We start from the raw sequence: 22,854 nt of genomic DNA on the forward strand, positions 1-22,854 counted from the left end.
ATTTGGGGTAAAATTCTTCTAAAACCTAAAACCCACAGACCTATTATTATTAATCTTGGCACCTTGCAAGAGACTCTGGGGGGGGGAGCCTCTGGATCTAGCAAATAGTTGAGAAGTAGAAGGAGAAAGGGAAATATTCAGCTCTCTAGAGTGTGTTAATTATGCTGAAGCTCTGAGCTCCCTCTGTCCCTCTGGGAACCTTCTGCCCTGAACACATGGGCTCTTTCCCCCAGGAGAAACAGAAAGAAGGACAGGTCCTTTTGATGGGCCAGCTTGTCACAGATTTAGGACTGACTCTTGGACGGAGGGACTTCATGGGTTTCTCTTGACATCATCTGGGAAAAATGTCCCCTCCTTTTCATCCAGAGCATGACTAATCTCAGACAACAAGATGGCAATGGATGGAACTGTAAAATCTTAGATTCCAGAATCACAGAATTAAAAATTCTAATCATCATTAGGAAGGATCATAAATTGGTTGCTGTAAAATTATAATAGTCAAGTTCGACCCCAGAGAGGAAACAAGAGAGAAACTTTCTCTTTCCTCTTTGTCAAGGTTGGTCCATGGGTATGGAATGTTGAATATAACTTTAGATTTTTCCCATGTGTTGATTGATTTTGCTGATTTTTCTTTCTTCCTTCTCTTTTTTTAAAATTTTTTTGTCTCTGTCATAAGGGATGGCTCTCTGGGAGAGGGAGGGAAAGGCATATATGGGAAAATGGAGGTAATATGAAAACAAAAGATAACTATGAAAACAAATGTGAAATAAAAATTTTAAAACCAAAATGTATTTACGAAAAATCTTTTAAAATCTGATTTATATCTTTTGTTTTTACCTACATTTCCTCCTCTAGGAAAAAAAAACATTAAAAAAAAAAGAAAAGGCCAGTTTCCACATAAAACAGGAATCTCCCATAGTATCCCCAATAAGTGGTCATTCAGTCTCTGCTCCCTGGAGTACCCTACCTTTTGAGCGAGGCCATTACACTACAGGGCATCTCTGATTGTGAGGAAGTCTTCCCTTGCTTTGAAATGAGATCTACTTCCCTATAACTTCTTCCCATTCATTTTAGGACTGCCTTCTTGGTTCACCTGTGTCCCACAAAGTCTCTTCAGAGATTTGAAAGCAAAGATTATTTCTCCACCCCCAAGTTTTCTCCTCAAGATGGCTAGAGAGCCTGGGGGAAATGTCTCTTTAAATTCTATACCCAGTTGGTGATAAGGGCACTGGGTGAGTTAAAAGAATAATGCCAGCCTACATTCACATCAAGCTTTACTGCCAAGAATATATAAAAAAAAACTATCATTTGATCGTTATTCCAACAAAACATCCTCATTTTAGCAGTGAAGAAACTGAGGCACCAAAAAAAGATTGTTCAAGGCTGACACAAGATTCCAACCCTGATTTCCAGATTCTAATTTCAGAGCTGCTTCTTGTCATCCAGCCCTCATTCCCTAGTCTAAGATGCTTCTTCCTGACCCCTGCATACTGCTAAGACCAGGGACCCAATGCTCTAACTGCACACATTGCTACCCCCCAGCAGTCATTGACCCCTAGGGTGCTAGAAATGTAAGGACCAACCTAGGTTGGTTGCTTGTGTGACACTGAAAAATTCCACAAAGGAGCAGGTTCTCTGTATCCACTTCCGCCCTGCCCTCAGGACCCCTACATGCCTATGAACCATGAAGATGCTATAGTATGTTACAGGGAGAGGATCCTTTAGAATGTAGAATAAAGACTATTAGAGTTTATAATTTAGAACACAGAGGGTCAGAATAGAAAAGTCCTTTTAATATAGATCATAAACTTTGAGCTGAAAGGAACCTAGAGGTCATTGAATACAATCCCTCATTTTATGACAGAGAAACTGAGTCGTGGAGCAATTAAATTACTTGCCTGAAGCCACAGAGTTAACATGTGGCAGAGGGGATTTGAACTTATGTCAGCTAATTCTAAATCTGAGCCTTTTCACCATATCATGCTAACGTCAGAGACGGAAGAGGGACAGAGAATGTCAAAAGTGGGTAGGAGGGTGGGAACATTTAGAATGTCAGGAGGAGCCTTAGAATACAAAATATCAGAGGTTGGAGGGACTTAGAACACAGGATGTCAGGAATGGGAGGATCCTTAGAAGCCAGAACGTCAAAATCGGGAGACCTCTTAGAACACAGAAAGTCAGAGGCCCTCAAACACCATCCGATAATGCCATTGAAAACTGTGGCCACATCTTCCCTGCCCCCAAATTCTGGCTAGTTCTAGGGAGAAAAGAACTCATGGTATTTACAGTTAGAAAGGATTGGGGATTATTTAGTCACTCATTTTACCAACCCAGAGAGAGCTAACATGCCCAAGGTGGACAGTTGGGGAAAAACAGTGGAAAGTTATAGCTCAAGACCAGAAGATGAACTGATAGAGTAAGAATTAGAATCAAGACATCCCGATTCCTAGATCAGGTTCCCCAGTCTCCATTGCCCCTCACTCCCCCCAGGTCCTGCCTACCTTCAACCCCTAACAAATGAAATCCAGTTACCAATCCTTGTGGCTTCCTCTAGGCTCTCACAATGGGATGAGCAGGGGAGTTCTGTAATTAGCAGAATTTTACCTCCCTACAAATTAATCCACAAATTTAAATACCTGGAGATTGCTCTGCTGAGAGCCTAATGTAATCGAGAGGCCCCCATCAGTGCCAGGGGAGATCTGGGTCAGCAGGCAAACTTCTCCAGGGGCTCTGTAAGAAATATCCCACTCCTGCTTCTAGCTTGGGCTTCTGGGAAACTGATGATTAGGGAAGAGATTTGGAGGCCAGCCCTACTTCAGATACGTTATTGGGGTTTGGGGTTTTATAGCTGAATGAGACCTTAGAGATCATTTTATAAGTGAGGAAACAGATCAAGAAAGAAAAAAAAGGGGGACTTTTTAAGGACACATAGAGAATGTATGGCACGATCTGGTTTGAAACCCAAGTCTCCTGCCCCATCGGCCATCTCTTTCCTTTTGGGGAGGTCACAGCCAAGGGGAGCTGTCCAGCCTTATTTTCCCTGGTAGGAAGCTCAGGGCGCCTTCTACCTCATTCCTCTGGTTCTCTGCCCTTCTACTCCATCACAAATGACCACTAGGAAACCCCTGCCCCAAGGGGTCCCAGAAAGGTGCTAGTCTCTGAAAGCGAAAGAGCCCAAGAGACCAGCTGTGTCAGTACCAGTACTGGGGCGAGCTGCCCCTGCACCTAATCTCAGTTTGTCAGATTTCCCGAGGACTATTTTCAGAACGGCAGAAAAGCTCTTACACTGACCCAAGATAGCCACTTCATCTAAATTTTCTGTGGCAAGTCACTTAACCCCGATTGCAGAGAAAACTCACCAGGAACACAGCTAATAGAACTCCCACCCAAGTGCCCCCTCCTCTGTGATTGACAAAGGAAGAAGACTCAGTACTTACTGGAGAATACAAGGATGGCATTCCTATCCGACCTGCAATAGTCATTTTGGCTAAGCCTTCTAGATTTCTTTTCCCCCTTCTCTCCTACTCCAATTTTTACATCTTTGCAATTGCCTAATTGTGTGTCAGAAAGGCATTTTTATGGCAGCAGGCTCTTCATTTAAACTATCTGCAGCTACCATTCCCTCCCTAAATTCTGGAAGCTCTAACCTTCCCCTTCCACATCCTCAAATAATACTCACCCCAGGAAGAGTCTTTTGTTCGTGCAGAGCAGTCTGGGCCTTGATGGCGGAATCCCGGGCGCAATAGGTGAGGAAAGCACACCCTGAGGAGGGAAGAAAGAAATGGGAATCAGGCGTTAGAGAAGGGAGATTTTCTTTTTTTTCTTCCAGGTGTGCTGGAGCTACCTTCAAAGGTTCACAAGGATGGGCAAATTGCAAATTCTACAACAGATTAGGGGTTGAACTATCATCTTGTTGATTATTTAAACTTAAGTAAACAAAGGTGGTAATGTTAATAAGGAGGATTAAATTTATCTGTTTTTTAAAATTTAAATGTATTTCTTTAACATTTTCCCCCAGTTATATTTAAAACAATTTTTTAAACTAAAAAAAATTTGCGTTCCAGATTCTCTCCCTTCTCCCTGTCTCTCATTAAGAAACCACATGGGAAGTTATGCAAAACATTTCCATAAAAGTCATGCTGTGAAAGAAAACATAGATCTCCCATCCTAATAAAAAAAAACCCTCAAGAAAAATAAAGTTTAAAAAGAGAGAGAGGATGCTTCAATCAGTATTCAGACATAATAAATTTCTTCTCTGGGTAAGGATAGAATTTTTCATCATAAGTATGAGGATTAAATTTAACAGTATATCCAGTGTATATTTTTTCCTGGACAGCCGGTTGTTAAATATTTACCAACCCACCACAGCTTTCTTCCACATTCTCTGTTGCCCACTTTTGAGCCCCATTCTTAGGACATATATTCTCTTCTTTCCTTTCATCAGGCTTAGCTCTTCTGCCTTAGGCAGGGAAAGATGTCCATTCTCCACCCCATCTGTCCTTTAGTTGTTTGTTAATGATCTAGAATGGGGGAAGGGTAGGGAGAAGCAAGAAAGAAGGATTTCGCTGGCTCGGGAGAAAGGTGAAGAGGAGGCAGGAAGGAGTCAGGAAAACAGTCCAAGATAAAAGCCCACAGAAATGGGGATGGGAGAAATATGGATAGAAGATGGGAGTTGAAGGAGGGCAGAGGAGTAATAACTATAGTATAATTTGGGGAGGAAGATGGCCCTAAAGCACCCGACTTGGAGGAGTCTATTTGAAAATGCCCCAAAATTAGATTGTAGAGGGACTTAAAGACATCCAAGGGAACATAGCTGAAAGGGATCTTAGCACTTGTCTACCTCTTGACAGATGAAAAAACTGTCCTCATCATTTCAGAGAGATGAAATAATTTGCCTAATATCACAAAGCCCGTAGAAGAAAGAGCCATAATCTGAACCAACTTCTCTAATTCACCTTCATCTCCCTGCCTCATTTAAGCACAGTCAAGGTCAGGTTCCACCCCCCAGTCTCTATGACCCGGAGGGTGGCCATCTCCAGAGTCTCCACTCCCTAGATCTCATCACTCCACAATTCCAAATATTATGCCTCTGGAAATAACTCCAAAATTCATATCTAATCTCCTTTCTGAGCTCCAGTCCCACATCTCCAAATGCCTGTGAGACAGCTCCTTGAGGCACCTAAAAGGGCAGTCTACACCAAGCTTCAGACTGGACTCAACTTCTACCTCCTAATTCTTTGGATGGCCTCAAAGCTAGACTTTTCCCCATCTCCTTCCATCCAAATACAAATCAGTTCCCAAATCCTATTAATCCTAATTCCAAAGTTATCTCTTAAATTGGTACTCTCATTTCCACTCTTTATATCTTAATTTGGGCCCTCCTTAAGTCTTAAGTGGACAATTGAAATAGCCTCCTGATCAACCTGTTTTCAGTCTCTCCCTCCTCCCTTCATCCTTCACTCTGCTGCCATAGTAAACTGCCCATGGACCTTTCTGATTAGGTCACTACCTTAGTTAATAACCTTCATTGGATCCCCAGTGCCTTCCAGATAAAATGCAAGTGCCTCAGGCTGGCATCTAAAATCTGCATTTATCTGGCTTTGACTTCTCTTTCCAGCTTTATTTCTCCCTCTCTACCTTCAAGTATTTTGAATTTGGGATACAAATTGGGCCACTCAAAATTCTCCCATAAAATCCTTTTTTTTTAGCCTTTCCTACTATTTTATTATATTCTAACTTACTGGGATTATGATCAGTCTTTTATATTGTAAGCCCTTTGAGGGCAGGGACCATATTGTTTGTCATCTCTGTATCCTCAACATCGAGCACAACATCCTGAACATAATAAACATTTGATAAATAATTGTTAATTAAAGTCAGAGTAAGAAGGTCCTTAGAACACAAAATGGAACCTCTGAGATGGAAGAACCATTAGAATGTGGAATATATTAGGTGAAATCTAAGGTTAAATGTGAAGTCATACTCTTGTGGTCAAAAAATCAACTTACACGTATAACATGGCAGAAATATGGCTCCGTAGAAATTTATCTGGGAAAAATGATGTGGGAATCTCATGTATTGCAAGTTCAGTGGGAATCAACCCTGTGACATGTAAGGCAATCAAAAAAGCTAATTTGTTCTTTGGCCACATTAAGAGGGGCAGAATATCCAGAACTAGACAGGGGCTAGCCCTGTTGTACTAGGTTCTGATCAGAACATGATCTAGAGTACTATTCATAGTTCCAGTACCACATTGTTATACTAGACAGCCTCCAGAGGAAAGTGATCAGGTGAATGATGAAGGGTCTCGGAATTATTCTTTCCATCAATCTTAATGTAGAATAATTCTGAGACCCTTCACCATTCATTAGAGAGATGTAGATTTCAATTTGATAACAGGAAGAATTTAAGCAGCTAAGTGGTTGAGTAGATACAATAAGTGGCAGGCCTGAAGTCAGGAAGGCCCAAGTTCAAATCCAGCCTCAGATACTTATTGGATATGTGATTCTGGGCAATTCACGTAGCCTTTATCTGACTCAGTTTCCTCAACTGTAATAGCACTTATCTCTCAGAATTGTTGTGAGAATAAAATAAGATAGTATAGTACGTGACATATATGGGAGATATATATGTGTGTCTGTGTCTGTGTGTATTATCTTTCAATGTAAAGAACTTCCAAACAATGGCAAGTGTCCCAAAGAAGAACAGGGAGCTCTGGAAGATGGAAAGGTCTCCTTCACTGAAAGTCTTTAAAAAACGGGTGGGGCAGGGATTCTTGATCAGGTACGGACAGCACCTAGTGGCCTCTGACTAATCTCTCTCTGAAATTCCTTTTCCATCTGGGAGGGCCCTTAGAATCCAGAATCTCAGGGCTGAGAGAGCCCTTAGAACCCAGGATGTCAGGGCTGGGAGGGCCCTTAGAACCCAGGATGTCAGGGCTGGGAGGGCCCTTAGAACCCAAGATGTCAGGGCTGAGAGGGCCCTTAGAACCCAGGATGTCAGGGCTGGGAGGGCCCTTAGAACCCAGGATGTCAGGGCTGAGAGAGCCCTTAGAACCCAGGATGTCAGGGCTGGGAGGGCCCTTAGAACCCAGGATGTCAGGGCTGAGAGAGCCCTTAGAACCCAGGATGTCAGGGCTGGGAGGGCCCTTAGAACCCAGGATGTCAGGGCTGGGAGGGCCCTTAGAACCCAGGGTGTCAGATCTGGGAGGGCCCTTAGAACACAGGATATCAGAGCTGGGAAGGCCCTTAGAACCCAGGATGTCAGAGTAGGGAGGGCCCTTAGAACCCAGGATGTCAAGGCTGGGAGACCTATAGAACATAAACACAGATTGCTGGAGCTGGAGGAGTTTTAGACTGTAGACTTCCTTGTCTATCAGAGCTTTGATAGTCTTTAGGGATCATCTAATCCAACTTCCTCCCTTGACAGATGCTAAAAATTAGGGTGGGGAAGAAGAGAGTCGGTGTGGGGGGAGACATTCATCACTTCAGGCCTTCACCCTCCTCATTACTTCCTAGTGTCCTGCTCTGATCAGACAGATTCTCTACAAAACAAACAATACCAAAAATCTCCAAGGATTTCTCATTGCTTTCCCAATTTAAAAAATTAGCTTTCCTCCTGATACCCCATTGCACTCTGGCATTTAAGGTCTTCTGAGATCTCCAACCTGTCTGTATAATTGTAGATTCTGCCCTTCACACAGTCTTATGTCCCAACAGAGTGGACAGCTCTCTAACCCTCTTCCCCAACCTTGTCCTCTGCAAGCTGGATGCTCCAGATTGGTCCCCTCCCTGTTTCCATACTAAGGTATTACTCTACCTCCACCGCCTGAACCCTGACACCCTCTATGTGAAATATGCTGTTGGTCACAAAGAAGAAGGTGAAAAAAATAAAGATAATTCAGAGCAGCCCATCCCCACTGCTGGAGAGAACAGGCAGAGCTCCCTTTGCAGAGGGGGTGAGTCAGGGGTATCATCTTTGTACACAAAAGATAACACATGCATTTGTAATAATAATGACAATAGCTGACATTTCTATTATACAGCGCAGTTACTACGTACTCTCCCATCCATTATTTCATCGGATTTATTCTCTATGTGGTTGCCAAAGTGATTTTCCTAAGGGGTCCATTTGACTGCACCAGCCCCCTAACTCAATGATTTCCAGCCATTTCATTTATATATGTGTGTGTATATATGGATGGATTAGACAGAGACAGACATATAGACAGAAAGATGGATAAACAGACAGATAAGATAGATAGATAAGCAGACATATGGATAAAAAAGATAGATAAATAGAATGTATGTGCACATACATATATATATATACATATAGATATATACACACACATATAATGTGTAATTAAGTATAAGAAAGTAGATTGGAGTCAGCCCTCCAATCTGACCCACACTACTTTACTAATTTTCATTACACATTACTTCCTTCCACACACTCTGTGGTCCGGGCAAACTGAACTTTTGCTATTCAATGCCTGCTCTCTCCTCATCGCCGTCTCCTAGAATTCCCAGCTTCCTTCTACCTGAGACCCCAAACTGATTCCCCCAGCTGTTCTCCTGTCCCATTGTAGGCACTTAATAAGCACTTGTTTGGTTGGTTGGATGGCTCTTTCCACAAGATCACCCCACAAGAATGGCAGGGCAGGATTTATTTTCCTCATTTTGCAGATGAAGAAATTGAGGTTCTGAGAAATTGAGTGACTTTAAACCATTAATCTCAGCAAAGGGACTCGGATGCAAATCCCACCACCATCGCTATTATGCCTTTCCTTCAGGAGTCCAAGACTTTTCCCCCATTGACAGGATCTAAAAACTTTGAATTCCCAGCTGATGGTGTTCTAAGCAAAGGGGCTTCCAGAGTGGAACGAGGTGTGTGGAAAAACAGATTGGCCTTTGTTGTCGGTCATCCCACAACTCCCTGTGGGGAAATGGAGAGCCTTGGATCTCCAGCGCTTTCAGACCAAGGAGACTTTATAATAGCCACAGTGAATAGATCGTCTTAAGCCATTTACAATCCAATCTTGGCTCCGATAATTTGATTTGTAGGAAGGGAAGAGGAGTGGAATCTATGCACAGCAGCCCTTTGATAATTTAACAGGCTCCAAAAATATGGAAATCCCTTGCTGGCAGAGGATGGAGGCTGCCTGCCAAGGGCTAGCAGTGGCCAATTCCGTCCAGGGACCAATTCTCTTCAGTAAATGCTGCTCCCCTCCCCTGCCTGCCACCCCATCCCAGCCCCCTGTGCCAGCATCAGCCCTAGTTCCATGTTGAAGATCAATGGAGAAATAAGGTAAGAGACCAGAGATTTGAGCCGGAGTCTGTCCAGTGGGCTGGCCACAAGAGCAAGCTTGGCAGAAATTGCATCTGCCTTTGAATATTCATTGTGGGTCCAGATTTCTCTTAGAATCAAAGTTGGAAGGGACCCAGGAGATAATGTGAACCTTGGTTTCCCCATCTGTAAAATGAGAGAATTGGATAAGGAAATCTCTAAGCCATCCTCCATTTCTAAACCCTGTGATTCTGTGCTCTATGTCCCAAATCCTTTCTAGCTCCGATGTTGTGTCTCACGTTCTCAGGTCCCTTGTGGCTGGGTCACAAATCAGAATCTTCTCTGCTAAGGATTGATCAGAAGATGAAGGCAATCGGAACAAACCTGCAAGCTTTTGTGAAGTCATTCTTTAAGTCAATGGGACTCGTTATTTGAATAGTCTAAAAGAAATTGACTAAAATTGGTCTTTCTCTTTATTATTTTTCCTTTGAGTATAAAGTCATGCTCTGCTCAGTCATTTGGCCCCGAGGCACCAAAATGAAACTGAAGTGTACTAAGACACAGGCTGTCTACATGGGAGAAAGTGTGGCACGATAACCCGGCAGCTGAGCAGACCTCGATTGGAATCCCTGGCTCTAACCCCTCACTTTGAGTTCATGGGAACTTGGGTGAAATATGTTCTCTCACTGGGTCTCAACTTCCTTATCTGAGGACGAGGAGGCAGAAGGACCTGTAAAACTAGGGTTCGTGCTTCCTTTCAGTTCTGACATTCTGGATTCCAGGAGCCCTCCCCCAAACTCTGACATTTCAGGGCCCTCCCCGCTCCGATTTGTTCTAAGATCCCCTTCAGTTCCAACAGTTCTAATTCCTAGAGGAATCACACAATCCTAAACACTAAACCCAGCCTCAACCTAATCCTTGAGTGTTCCAGACTGAACATCGAACCCAGACAATCTTTGCCCTGATCCCAGTCCCGGCTGTAGTCTTAATGCCAGATAGATAATATACAAATCCTCTTGCTCATTAAGAGGCAACCAGGCAAGAAAGTGTGGATGAAGACAGAGCTCAGAGCACGATGGTCCCTGACTGTAATCAGGATGCTTCCTCTGTGTCTGAAGAACACCATTTGGACAGATCGCCCACTTAACAGATGGAAACAATTCTTTCACTGCCCCCATGCCTGTCCCACTTGGCTGACTCCCACCAGCTAAGCAGGGTCAGACTAGTCGACTGTAGTTAGGAAGTCAGGTCTCTTCTCTCCCTTGTCTTCCAACCCTTCCTCCCTCTCCCCTCTCCTCCCACTGGAGGTGAGAACACTTGGCCCTGAAAATGATGGGGAAGAGGCAGTGCTGTCCCGGGTGACACATGCAAATGTCCCCCAATCATGCACAAATCCAAGCATGGTCCTGTCTTCCTATGCATTAAATGAGGTCCTTGGGGAAGCCTCATGGATGTTCTGGTCCTTAGCAGAAAGGAAGAACAGGGAGCCATGGGCTTGTCCTCCATCTTAAAGGGCCTTCTCTCCAGGCTACCAAGCCAGGTCCCCTGCTTTCAAATTGAATCTCTGGGCAGATCTGGCCCCTTCTGGGGATCCAGGAAAGGCAACCTCCCTGGAATGTCTGGGGCCTCTCTCTATCCCTGGAGACCTCAACAAGTCTCTACAGCTTGGAACTAATAGGACATTCCCTGTTATCTCACCACAGTCAACCAGTAATCCAAGTCCCTTACATTCCAGCTCTGACATATGGCTCAAGTCAGCCCCTACTTGCTACTCTGATAGCCACCTTTCATTCAGATTTTATCTATCAGCTCTTTCCTGGGTTTTTATAACAGCTCCTCCAAAAACTCTCTGCTTCTGGTATCTTCCTCTCTATTCCTTTAGGTAGATTGATACCATGGAGAGAATGATCAATTTTGGAGTCAAAAGACCTCAGGTTCACACCCCAGCCCTTCCACTTCCGACCAGTTACTTACTGTATGTGCCTCAGTTTCCTTGCATGTAAAATGAGGTGGGGAGCCCTTAAAGCTTTAACTTGATGATCCCATGAGGTCTCCTTTACAGGCCACCTTCATAAAACCCAATCCAACTGTGGCTCTCACCTAATCTGATCCCTTTTATGGTTCCCCGGTACGCACAGGGGAAGAAAAATTCTTTAGGTTACCATTCAAGGTCCCCCACAGCCTGACTTTAATCTGCCTTTGTGGATTTATCTCCCTGTTCCATAAGTTATGTTGCAAACAAATTGGATTAATTGCTATCTTTAAATGTGTCCTGGATTCTCCTCCCTCCTGCCATCTTTTCCTTGAAATTCCTCCCCATTTTACAAGGCTCAGCTTAGGTGTCTCTTCTTCTAGGCAAACTTTCCTGATCTTGACAGTCAGAAGTTTATTGAGCTTTGTGTGTCTTTGGGACCCCAGCACATTCTGCTTTGGGGTGTGTGTGTGTGTGTGTGTGTGTGTGTGTGTGTGTGTTTCAGTCTACCTAGTAGACTATGAGCTCCATGAGGACATCTCTTACTCATCTCACTCCTCCTAAAGCAAACCCATCACCGGGGCCTGTGACAATGAGTACTTAGTAAATGCTTATTCAATAAAATTAGTATCTATTAAGTGATTGCATAGCACTATAGCAGGAACTTGAACTAGTGAATGAAGAAACAAATGAATAAAGGAAAGAAGAGACAACCCATATATGCAGAGTTGGGAAACTCCCCTAGAATACGGAATGTCAGATATAAGGGGCATGGAAAATGAAATATCAGAGCTGGGAGGGCCCTTAGAACCCAGGAGGTCAGAGCTGGGAGGGCCCTTAGAACCCAGGATGTCAGAGCTGGGAGGGCCCTTAGAACCCAGGAGGTCAGGGCTGGGAGGACCCTTAGAACCCAGAAGGTCAGAGTTGGGAGGACCCTTAGAACCCAGGAGGTCAGAAATGAAAGGGCTTTTAGGACACAGGATATCAGAATTGGCAGCATCCTTAAAAAACAAAGTATCAGAGCTGGGAAGATCCTTATCTTGCAAAATGTCAGAGATGGAAGGGATTGTAGAATTTAGGATGTCAGAACTGAGAAGATCCAGAGAATCTAAGAGTCATAGAACATGAAATGTCAGAGCTGGGAGGTATTTAAGAGAGCAACTAGTCCCATTTTCCTGTGAAGAAAATAGGACCAAAGGTGTGGATGGGAAAACCAAAGCTGAGACAGATGGAATCTCTCGCTCCCAATGCAGTAAGTACAGTGGCTCAGGCTTACAAGGGAGACCCCCAGAGACACAATTCTCAGGCAGACCAAGACCTGTTAGGGAGCCCCAGAGAACAAAATATTGGGTCTCCTGAGTCCCCTCATCACTCTCTGCTTTCAGAGTTGCATTGACTTTAAAAAGAGAATCAAAGGGCTTCTAAATGTGTCTTGTGTTTCTGTGTGTGTTTGTGTGTGTTTGTGTGTGTTTGTGTGTGTGTGTGTGTGTGTGTGTGTGTGTGTGTGTGTGTGTGTGTAGAGCTGTGGGGAGGGACCCTGGAGAGAGGACACTCCCAAATACCCAATTAGCCACACTCCCCAGGATCAAGCAGTCAATAGAATTCAGTTCAACCCGGCAGCTGCCCAGTGCCCACTCTATTCAAGCAGGAAGACTTGAGTTCCAGTCCTCTGAGCCTGGGTTTCTTCTTCTCTAAAGGGAATTGGACCAGATGGGCTCTAAAATCCTTTCCAGCTCCAAATCCTATAATTATCCTATAAGCTGTAAAATGGGGATATTAACACTTTCTCAACCTCCTCAAAAGATTGCCACGAAGATCAAAGTGTTTTGTAGCTGTCAGATACAATCTATAAGCGGAATTACTATGTAAATTTTAGGCACTAAATAAACGCTACTGTTATCCAAGCAAACAATCAACAAGTATTTATTAAGTGGCTATTATGAGCAAGGTGCTGGGGATGTGACAAAAATTAAACACTCCCTGCCTTCAGTGCGTTACAGTCTATCAAAGAGAGACAACATGAACACACTGAGATAGGCACAAAATTGATGTTAGACAATCTGGGGCTAATTGGGAGGGGAGGGAGGAATGAGTATGTATTAAATGCCGTGAGGGGAGCTTGATGAGGAAAGGTCTCATTGTAAAAGGTGACCTTCGAGCTGAGCCTTGGAAAAATTCTGTGAAGGGGAATCCCAGGCATGGGGGGCAGCTTATGCAAAGGGAGGGGCAGGGGTGATGAGGTATTATATGACAGGGTCAGTAAAGTATGAAGGAGAGTAATGTGTAAAAGGGGGCAGCTACGTGGCATGATAGTGGATAGATCACTCACCTTCCTGAGTTCAAATCCACATCGGTCACTTACTAACCGTGTGATCTTATGCAAGTCATTTAACCCTGTTTGCCTCAGTTTCCCCATCTGTCAAATGATCTGGGGAAAGAATTGACAAACCACTCTGATAACGCTACCAAAAGAATCCCAAATGGGACTGTGGAAACTAAGACGGGACTAAAATGACTGAACAACAAAATGTGGAATAAGCGCCAAGGTAAGTTGGGGCCAGATTGGGGAGGGCTTTAAATGTCAAACAATGAAGCTTCTATTTAATCCTGCAGGTAAGAGAGCCACTAGCATTTATTATCATTATTATTAATCATGCCCGGTGGCTCCAGCTAATCCCAGGGACTTAAACCAGCTGGGATGCAATGAAATCTCCATCCAGGATCGTGGGTGTTGGAAGGTTTGCTGAGCCAGTCAGATAGAGCCTGGCTTTTCTTACCTCCCCCCTAGGAACTCCTCAATTAAGACTGAACTGGGCCCTGGAGGACCCCGGCCCAACCATCTGCCCAATCCTGTGATCCTTTCTGCATCATTCCTGACAGAGGCTCCCCCAGCTTTGTGATGAGAAACTTCTAGGGACAAGGAGCTCTGTGCCCTCCAGGCTTGGACTATTGGGACAATCATCTTTGTATCAAATTCAACCCAACTTCTCCTCATTTCTCTTATCCCCACCCGTCCTGAAAGGAAAGAAGAGTTTGGGGTGAATTCCTGCAGCCCCGTCTTTGGCCCGCCTCCCCGGTATGTTGAGAAGGGGGGATGGTTTAATGCAGACCCCCCTCACTGCATAGACACACCCTGCACACACACCCCCATCTGCCCATGCTGACTGACTCACCGAGCCCCCACCCACATGAACATACATGCGTGTCCATGTCCGCAAACCTGCACAGCCCGTGAATGCACATGTGTACAATGGCCTGGACACACGCACAAAGCCACAGCCCCCCCACAGGCTGACCCATCTGCACACACACGGATGAGAGTGCACGGCACACAGCACACACATGCACAAACCCCCAGACACACAGACACACGCGCGCGCCAGCCAGCCACCGAGGCACTGAGGCTGTACTTTTTATCCTCCTGCTGATTCTTGGCTCTCTGGGGACTCATTCCTCCCATTCCCCTTTCAAACCCCACCTCCTCTAAGATTTTCTGATCATCTGAGCTGGAAGTGAGATTTCCATCTTGTCTGAGCATCTTGTCTGAAACTGTCTTATCGAGTTCTTTTCTTGATCACTGTTAATTGGTGCATCTGTCTCCTCTCTCCTACTGGGCTAGAAAGCAGGGAAGGGGGAATGAGTATTTTTTAAGTACCTAGTCTGTGTCAGGAATTTTTTGTCTGTTTTTTCGAATATTATCTTATTTGTTCCTCACAACAATTACTGAGGGGTCAGTGCCATTGTTTCCCCATTTTGTAGATTGGGAAACTGAAGCAGACCGAGGTTAAACGGCTTGCCCGGGATCACACAGCTAGTGTCTGAGGCTGAATTTGAACTCGACTCTTCGTGACTCCAGGCCCGGTGCCCTAGCCATTGAATCACCCGGTAGCTACAGTCTTCATGAGGGCCAGGACTAGGGACACAGAATTCAGCCAGCCCATCTATAAGGCACCTTCTACGCACTGGGCACTGTCCTAGGTGCTGAGGACAGAAAGACAAAATGAGACCTGTCTTCCATCAGCTTACAGTCTCCTGGACGGGTACAGCCTGTACACAGGTAAGTAAATATAAGATGCAAAATAAATACAGAGTAATTTCTGGAGAGGGGCACTAACAACTCAAGGGAATTGAAAAAGGGCTCACGTCAGAACTGGGAGGATCCCTAAAATACACCAAGGGTCAGAGCTAGGAGAGATCTTAGGACACAGAACACAGAAAGTTTGAGCTGGAAGAACCTTTGAGAGATCATTAGCCTAACCCCTTCATTTTACAGATCAAGTTACTTCTACTGAGCCTCAGTTTTCCCACCTGTAAAGTGGGGGTGATAATCCTAGCCCTGTCCTCATATAGGGGGCACTGTGAAAAATCAAATAAGCATCTGAATGAAAAAGGGCTTTGTGAAATGCACGTGAGCAATTACCATAGCAGGTGCTCAATAAAATTAGATGATTGATTGATATCAAGCCCCGAGCTTCCTGGGGCTCGGACCACTGCTGTTCCCTTTCTCCCCTGGGAAAGAACGAACAGACCAGGTTCCTTGGGGACCCCCGCCCTTGTGCTGCTCACGTCTAATCCAACAATCCTGCCCTGATGTAAGAGGAATTGGTCTTCCCTCTCCTTCCTTGGTCTGACTGTGCCCCCCCCCCAGCCCTGGGGTTTAAGCTGATCAGCTTTCACCTGGCATAATGCCCTATAAGTCTCATCCCCCTCTCCATCCCTTTGCCTTGTCTCTTCCACCGCCCTCCCCCTTCCTTGTCTCTGAACTTCCCTCCCTCCTCTGCCGTCTCCCTCCGGATTCCACATCAGGGGCTCTTTGAATCTCCTGCTTCAGAGCTCCCTCTCGCCTTATCTCCTACTCCCCCTAAAATCTATTGGGGAGCACACCCAGCCCGCCCCTGGTAGAACCTGCCACCCCTCCAAATCCTGGGGTCCTGGATAGGGTTCTATCTCTCCCCCATCTCTGATCAATCACTTACTTCCTTCCCTCCCTCAAAATAGCCCTTTTAAGACAAATATTACCATTAATATGCAAATGTATATACGATTAACATAAATAGAAAAAACGGCATTGTGAATAATACCAGGGGAACACGAGCCACTACAGAGGGTGTTGGAGCATTAATATTCATCTGCTAATATGAATATATAAACCACTTCATAATAATATTGACATTAAGGCATTAACATTCATAGAAAAATTAATGACGCCCACCAGATGCGCCAAATTTGCCAGGTCCTGGGCCCAAGAGGGAGATAAGAATGGGGTGCTGGGTCCTGGGAAGCAGGATGGGGGAGGGGAAGAAAATTTCCCAAACATTACTGAATGGCCCCAGGGACTAGGGGCCAGAGAGGCAGAGGAATCATAGGAATGACTGGAAATAAATGAGTTGTAGGAGGCAGGGAGTGAAATCCCCCCCTCCCCAAATCCTATTCTTGCACTCAGCAGCATCTTTCCCTGGAAAGAAAATTGATAACTAAAAACAGCAGCCCCACATGTCTCCTCTCTGTCTCTCTCTGCCTTTCTCTCTGTGTCTCTCTTTGTTTCTTTCCGTCTCTCTCCACAAACACTTGTCCACACACAAAAAAAACTAAATAAACTCAGAATCGAGGTTAGGAGAGAGGATATTTTTTGCTCTAGAATCTTGTGTTTCTGAATGAGTTTTGTAATCAAGAGCCCACCCAGGTAATGTCAGCATTGGCTTTCTCATCTCGGAGCAGGCTAGTGACAGATTTCTGCCTCTGTCTGTAGCTTGACCTCAACCTACAAACGCAGACTATATTTAACAGGCTGTTTGTAATGAAATGAGTGTTTTATTCACGGGCTCCCCTCCCCCTCCTGTGCCCTCCCGGCTCCCAGCCCCCACTGTGCCACACCGATCTATTTTCGAGGCCCAGCATTGTCAGATGGTAACAGGTTTGTTCTGAGAGTGGCGACACACACACACACACACACACACACACACACACACACACACACACAGCAGTTTTATTCTGAGTCCCCAACTCAGGGACCAATCATGTCCATCAACACCAGCAGTTTTCATGGAAATGGTACTTATTTCCTCACCCTCTCCAAGAGAGCTCTAGAGAGGTCTGGTCCCACCCTCCACCTCCATACATATACACACCCTAATCTCTCCAGTTTTCAGCATCCAGCCCTGTCCACACATTTCCACCTAAACAGCTTGCAGGTGTGACCAATACAGGGATGGGAAGCACTGAATTCCAGGTCCACCTCTGGACCAGGGCCACTGAGTGAGCTCCAATAGGACCATTCCCCTCTATAGGACTCAGTTTCCCCAGCTACAAAATGAGGAAAATAATCCTTGCTCTTAATGACCTCATAGAATGATTCTGAGACCCAAGAAAGGCACACTGGGCTTGCAAAGATTGTCCCAATCAAACGTCCTTTCCTTCTTTGGCCACTGTAGAGCATTCTTTTCTCCTTGTCTTCAACTCAGCTCACTTGAAACACACACACACACACACATACACAGTTCTACATTAATTTGTTGCCTCCCTTTCTAGAATCATATCACATATAATGTCAGATTGGGGAAGGACCTAGAAAATGGACTGTCAGCATTGAAAGTGCCCTTAGAATGTCAGAACTGAGAAGGCCCTGAAAACAGGATTTTGGAAGTAGAAGGGACCTTAGAAGTCAAGGTAGTCCAAATCCTCATTTTTCAAATAGGGAAACTGAGGCCCTAAATTCAAAGTGACTTATCCAAGTTTACAAATCTATCAGTGTCTGAATGGAAGCCAGAAACCAGTTTTTCTGATTCTTAGCCCAAGGTTCTCTCTATCGGGAACCCCACATTTTTACTCCCCTCCATTCCACAACTCTCCTGTATTACCCTCCAGCCAGATTTATACTTAAGCACTAGACACATTACCCTAGGACCTAAATGGTGCCAATGGACACCTTGCCTATTGAGTGCCTCTCGTCATTTTTTCCAGCACTAGGGGAAACCATGATAACTCAAGCCCATTCCTCAGGGAAATTCCGAAACAAAGGTGTAAAACCATGATACAGAAAGGGTTTCAAAAAGGAGAAAACTGCTTATAAACTCTGCTTGGATGGAAATGGACCCTCCAAGGCTCTAGCAGCTAGTTATATTCAGAGAAGCCTCAAAGAAAAAAATCAGGAACATCTGAGGGACAACATTTTGATCTTCTACCCTCTCTCCTTACGTCACCATTGGGGCATGGCACTTATCCAAATAGGGGTACTTAGACTTGCTATCCCAAAGAGTCTATGAGCCAGAACATCCTAAAAGAGAGGGAGATAGACATTATTCTTTGCATTTGGGGCACACCGAGTACTCCTTCATTAATTCTATTTCTCTGAGTCCAGGAAGTCATTATCCATGGTAGATGAGTCCATGATTCTACCTCCCCCAGTGTTTGGACTCTCCTCTCCCTGCCATGATGATGAAGACTGATCTCAATAGGAGAGTAACATAGAATTAGGGAGGGGTGTGTGTGTGTGTGTGTGTGTGTGTGTGTGTGTGTGTGTGTGTGTGTATGTGTGTGATAGGGAGAAAGGAGGAAGGGAAGGTTAATTAAGAAGGAAAAAATTACTTTGAGTCTCCCATCACCAAGACAACAATTCTCCCCTAATTTCTTGGATCACACCTCAGGAGCCTAGGACCCCAAGATGATCTTGTGAATCGAGCCCTAGTCTCCGACAAAGTGTGCTAGCAGCCCTATGGGATAGCCTCCAGCCCCACCCGAGGTGGGAATCTTTCTAGATAGTGATGATTCATGTTTCACACATGTTGGAAAAGGGGAGGGAGTGGAAAGGGAAGGTTGAGGAATTTGGGCATCATCAGGGCCTTGGAAAAGTCCAATCTACTCATTTTGTGTCCAGTTCTTGAATCTTTTATCAAATATAGCCATCTCTACCACAGGGATAAACTAAGGGGAATGAGGGGGAGATTTTGTTGGGTCAATTTAGGGTTTTTACTGGGTTGTGTTGAGAGTGTAAAGCATCAGCCTTTCCTTTCAGGGACCTGGCAAAAGCTTCTGAATGAGCCAGCCCCTGTAGATTTTGTCTGGACATCTGTCCAATATTTTCTCCACATGTCTGCCCCATCAGGAAGAAACTCTGGGAGGAAAGGCCCCCCTGATTCATGTTTAAGACCCCTAGAAGATGGCATCTGGAGAGGCATGGGTTAGGGCCTCCAGCCAAAAGTAGATGATCTGAAGCACCAAGAGTTCCCTGGGGCTCAAGTACCTGCCCAGCAATTGGCGCAAAGATCTTCTATGCATATTTCTATCTCCCTAAATATTCTTAATTGCTCACAAGGGAATTGGAAACATGGATGCCAACAACACAAACCTCCCATATTTACCATGTCAACTCTGTCCATAATTCCTATGCACAGGCATCCTCTCATAGAACAATTGATTAAACAAGAACAATCTGAACCCAAGATACAAGTTGAACCACAAACAGTTTTCCTCTCCTGCCATCCTTGGATTTTTCTTTATTTTAATGAAATCCTATTCTATAGAGACAGGTCATCTGGTTACAGGAAGCCCACCTCCTTCTGGTGGGCAATTTCCTATTTCTCTGTCTATCAAAACTAGCCAAATGATTCTCATTTCCACACCAGGATTCTGCCCAGCTCTGCCTTGGAAGGACTCATTGTCTCCAGATACAGGGAACTCTTCACCCCATTTCCCCAACCTGCCTCATCCAAGATTAATTTGGGCATGAGGAAATGGCAGGGAGATGGAGGGGAAGGATGTAAGGTAGGATGGAGGAAAGAGGGGGATAGATGCTTTCCAAAATGGGCAATATCAATGGGTGAATGCAAGAGGAAGGGAAAGATTCTTTCCTCCAAACCTTGGGGGAAGATTGCATTTTCACAAATAGGAGTGCTCTTCCCATATATCCTCTCTCCCCACACATAGCCATCCCCCTTTTCTTTGTAGTTACCAACTAGCTGGCCTCCTTGGCATCTGTTTGCACACTGGACAGTTGGACCTTTACTGTTTCTGATCTCCCCAGTCTCTTGCACAGGCGCGTCCCCTTTGTGAAAATTACCAATGGGATTCTGTCCGGAGGTTAAAACTTCCTGGGTTGCTCCTGTCAAAAGCTTGGATGAATGGGAAAGTAGGGAGGGGGACAGCTCTAATCTGCCCACACCACCCCTAGAAACCCAGGGGGAGTGGGAGGAGGAAAAGAGGGAGGGCTGATGGGGGAAGTGAAGAAGATGAGACAGAGGGGTCTGGGGGGAGGAAAGGTATAGGAGAGATGGGGGATGGGATGGAGAAGGAAAGAGGGGAGAGAAAGAGAGAGAGAGAGAGAGAGAGAGAGAGAGAGAGAGAGAGAGAGAGAGAGAGAGAGAGAGGATGCTGAGGAGGAAGCAAAGGATGGAGGGAGGATGAAAGGCAATAGGAGGGTAGGAGTGAAAAGAAAAGAAGGGACACTGATGGAGGATAGGGGAAAGAGGAAGGAGAAAGGGAAAAGAAAGGAAGGAGAAAAAGATGATGATGATAATGATGATGATGATGATGATGATGATAATGATGCCAGGAGGTGGAGTGGGGAGGGGGAGGGATGAGCGAAAGCAGGAGGGCGCTAGGATGCTGGAAGAGGGGTAGCCACGGGGAGGAGAGGAGGGGGCAGGAAGGCGTGGGGGCAAGCGGCGGGCGGGCGGCGGGCGGCGGGCTGGCCCCAGGGTGGGGTGGCGAGCAGAGGGAGGGGCGGGGCGGGGGCGCACCTTTGTGCATGCCGGTGTAGCGGTCTTTGAGCACCGTCAGCTCGTAGATCTTGCCGAATTGCTCGAAGAGGGGCTTGAGGTCCTTCTCCTCCAGGTTGCGGGGGATCTGGCCAACGAAGAGCTTGATCGCGTCCAGGTCCTTCATGCTGTCCGGCTGGACTGGGGGCTCGGGGCCGCTGCTCATGGGGGAGGCTCTGGACTGCAGGAGTTGCTGCTGCTGCTGCCGCCTCGCCTCGCTCTCCGTCAATCTGGCCATGCCCGAGACCGACACAGGTTGGATAAGAGCAAATGAACGGAGGAGAAAAGCTCTCAGCTGGAGAGGAAGCTCTCGCTCTCAGGCCAGCGGCAGCATCAGGACCACAAAAGAAGCGCTCCGTAGCGACACCTGCTGGCCCGAGAGCGGCGCTGCAGCCCTGGGCGCCCAGAGCCCCCGCCTGGGGAAGAAGGGAGGGAGGGAGAGAAGGAGGGAGGGAGGGAAAGAGCGTGAGCGAGGAGAGAGGGACCGAAGGCAGAGGAGGTCAGGGAGTGCGGGGACCGAGCTGCGAACTCCCCCTCCCATCAAGGACCAAGAGATGCTCTCTCCGTCTCGCCAGGGAGCATCAGGCCATCTCCACCGCCCCGCCCCGGCCACACACACACACACAACCTCCCCACCTCCTCCCCGCTCGGAGAGGCGGGCGAGGGGGCCGGGAAGGGATGGGCCCGCGGACATCGTACCTGAGGGAGTCTGGCGGGGGCTTCTCGGGCCTCTAAGAACCAGCTCCCGGCTCTTGCGCTCCCCAAAGGGGGCGGCCCAGAGTGACAGGAAGGGGGCAAGTCTGAGACCCAAATTCTAATCTTGTCACTTTTCCTCCCCGAGCCTTGGGTGCCTCCCCTTTAAAACGAAGGGATTGGACTCAGCGGGTTCTGAGACCCCTCCAGCTCTGAGATTCCTCGTTCTCCTGTCCTTTCCAGCTCCAGGCTCCAGTTTTGCTAAGCCAACTCTAATTAATCCAACAGGGTCAAGGATTAATGAGGAGGGTGCACTCCTTGCGGTCTAGAGGAAGTGGAAACATCTCTTCATCAAAGAAACATCTCCCCTGCTCCAGAAAGCTGGGAAGGGGGTTCTTCCTCCAAGCCAGGCGCAGATAGATGAATTTATAAAGAAAGCTACCATGCCCACATCTCTGAGGCCTTGTGACCTAGAACCAGTTGGAAAATGGGGGGAAGGGAAGGTATAAGAACTATCTTAGAACCTAGAACCCTCTGATATTATATTCTAGAATATAATTCTAGACTTATTCTAGAATAAGTCTCTGGCTTGGGCAAGGTATCACCTTTATGGATTTCAGTGGAACGTTCCTGCTTGATCTAGGAGGAAAAAAAGGCAGAATTAGGGAAAGAAGAGCATAAAAGGCAGGAAAATCTAACAGGAGGTGAGCAACTCAAGTCAATAGCGATCCACAATCCAGATCAAGAAAAAAAATGCTTGCAACACATAGGTAGGATGGGGCTAAGAGGTGAACTGGTTTGGTAGTAGGGGAGTGTCGGGAGAGCTCCCTGGTTCTCTGGTCACAGGAACTCTCCCTATTGCAGGTGTCAGACCATCAGACCTAGGAATACAAAGGCTTGAAACCTGATGTAGAAGAGGAAAAAAAAATCCTCCCTGCCTTGGAAGTAAGGGGGAAAGAAGGGGAGGGTCTCTTGCTAAGAAGAAAGCATCCCTTTCCAACCATCTCATTTCCTTCCACCTCATGGTGGACAAGCAGAAATTTGGTTCCAGGGAAACAGAAAAGAAAGAAAAGATGGGAAGGAAAAAAAATGTTTTTCTCTATCTCCTGCCTGAAATCTCTGCTCCTTGGTTGTGGAATTAATGCTAAG

The 22,854-nt window shown here is 45.9% G+C and overlaps 1 protein-coding gene across 7 annotated transcripts in view; it reads right to left on the minus strand.

Annotated features, from left to right (window-relative positions):
- Positions 1-21,369, minus strand: part of CELF5 (CUGBP Elav-like family member 5) — a 73,374-nt gene extending 52,005 nt beyond the window's left edge. For 2 of the 7 annotated variants that reach the window (XM_051972395.1, XM_051972399.1), the window contains exons 1-2: positions 20,995-21,369; positions 3,680-3,762 (exon numbers count right to left, since the gene is read on the minus strand). In XM_051972395.1, coding sequence (XP_051828355.1) covers positions 3,680-3,762; positions 20,995-21,250 — 339 coding nt within the window. In that variant the 5' untranslated portion in view covers positions 21,251-21,369. Of the gene's footprint in view, positions 1-3,679; positions 3,763-20,315; positions 20,334-20,994 lie in introns of those variants that run through there. The other 5 variants (XM_051972397.1, XM_051972394.1, XM_051972398.1 and 2 more) reach the window with 3 other exon arrangements.
- Positions 21,370-22,854: the final 1,485 nt, after the last annotated feature.

This window comes from Antechinus flavipes, chromosome 1, assembly GCF_016432865.1.
Source record: "Antechinus flavipes isolate AdamAnt ecotype Samford, QLD, Australia chromosome 1, AdamAnt_v2, whole genome shotgun sequence".
In the NCBI taxonomy this organism is placed as follows: Eukaryota; Metazoa; Chordata; class Mammalia; order Dasyuromorphia; family Dasyuridae; genus Antechinus; species Antechinus flavipes.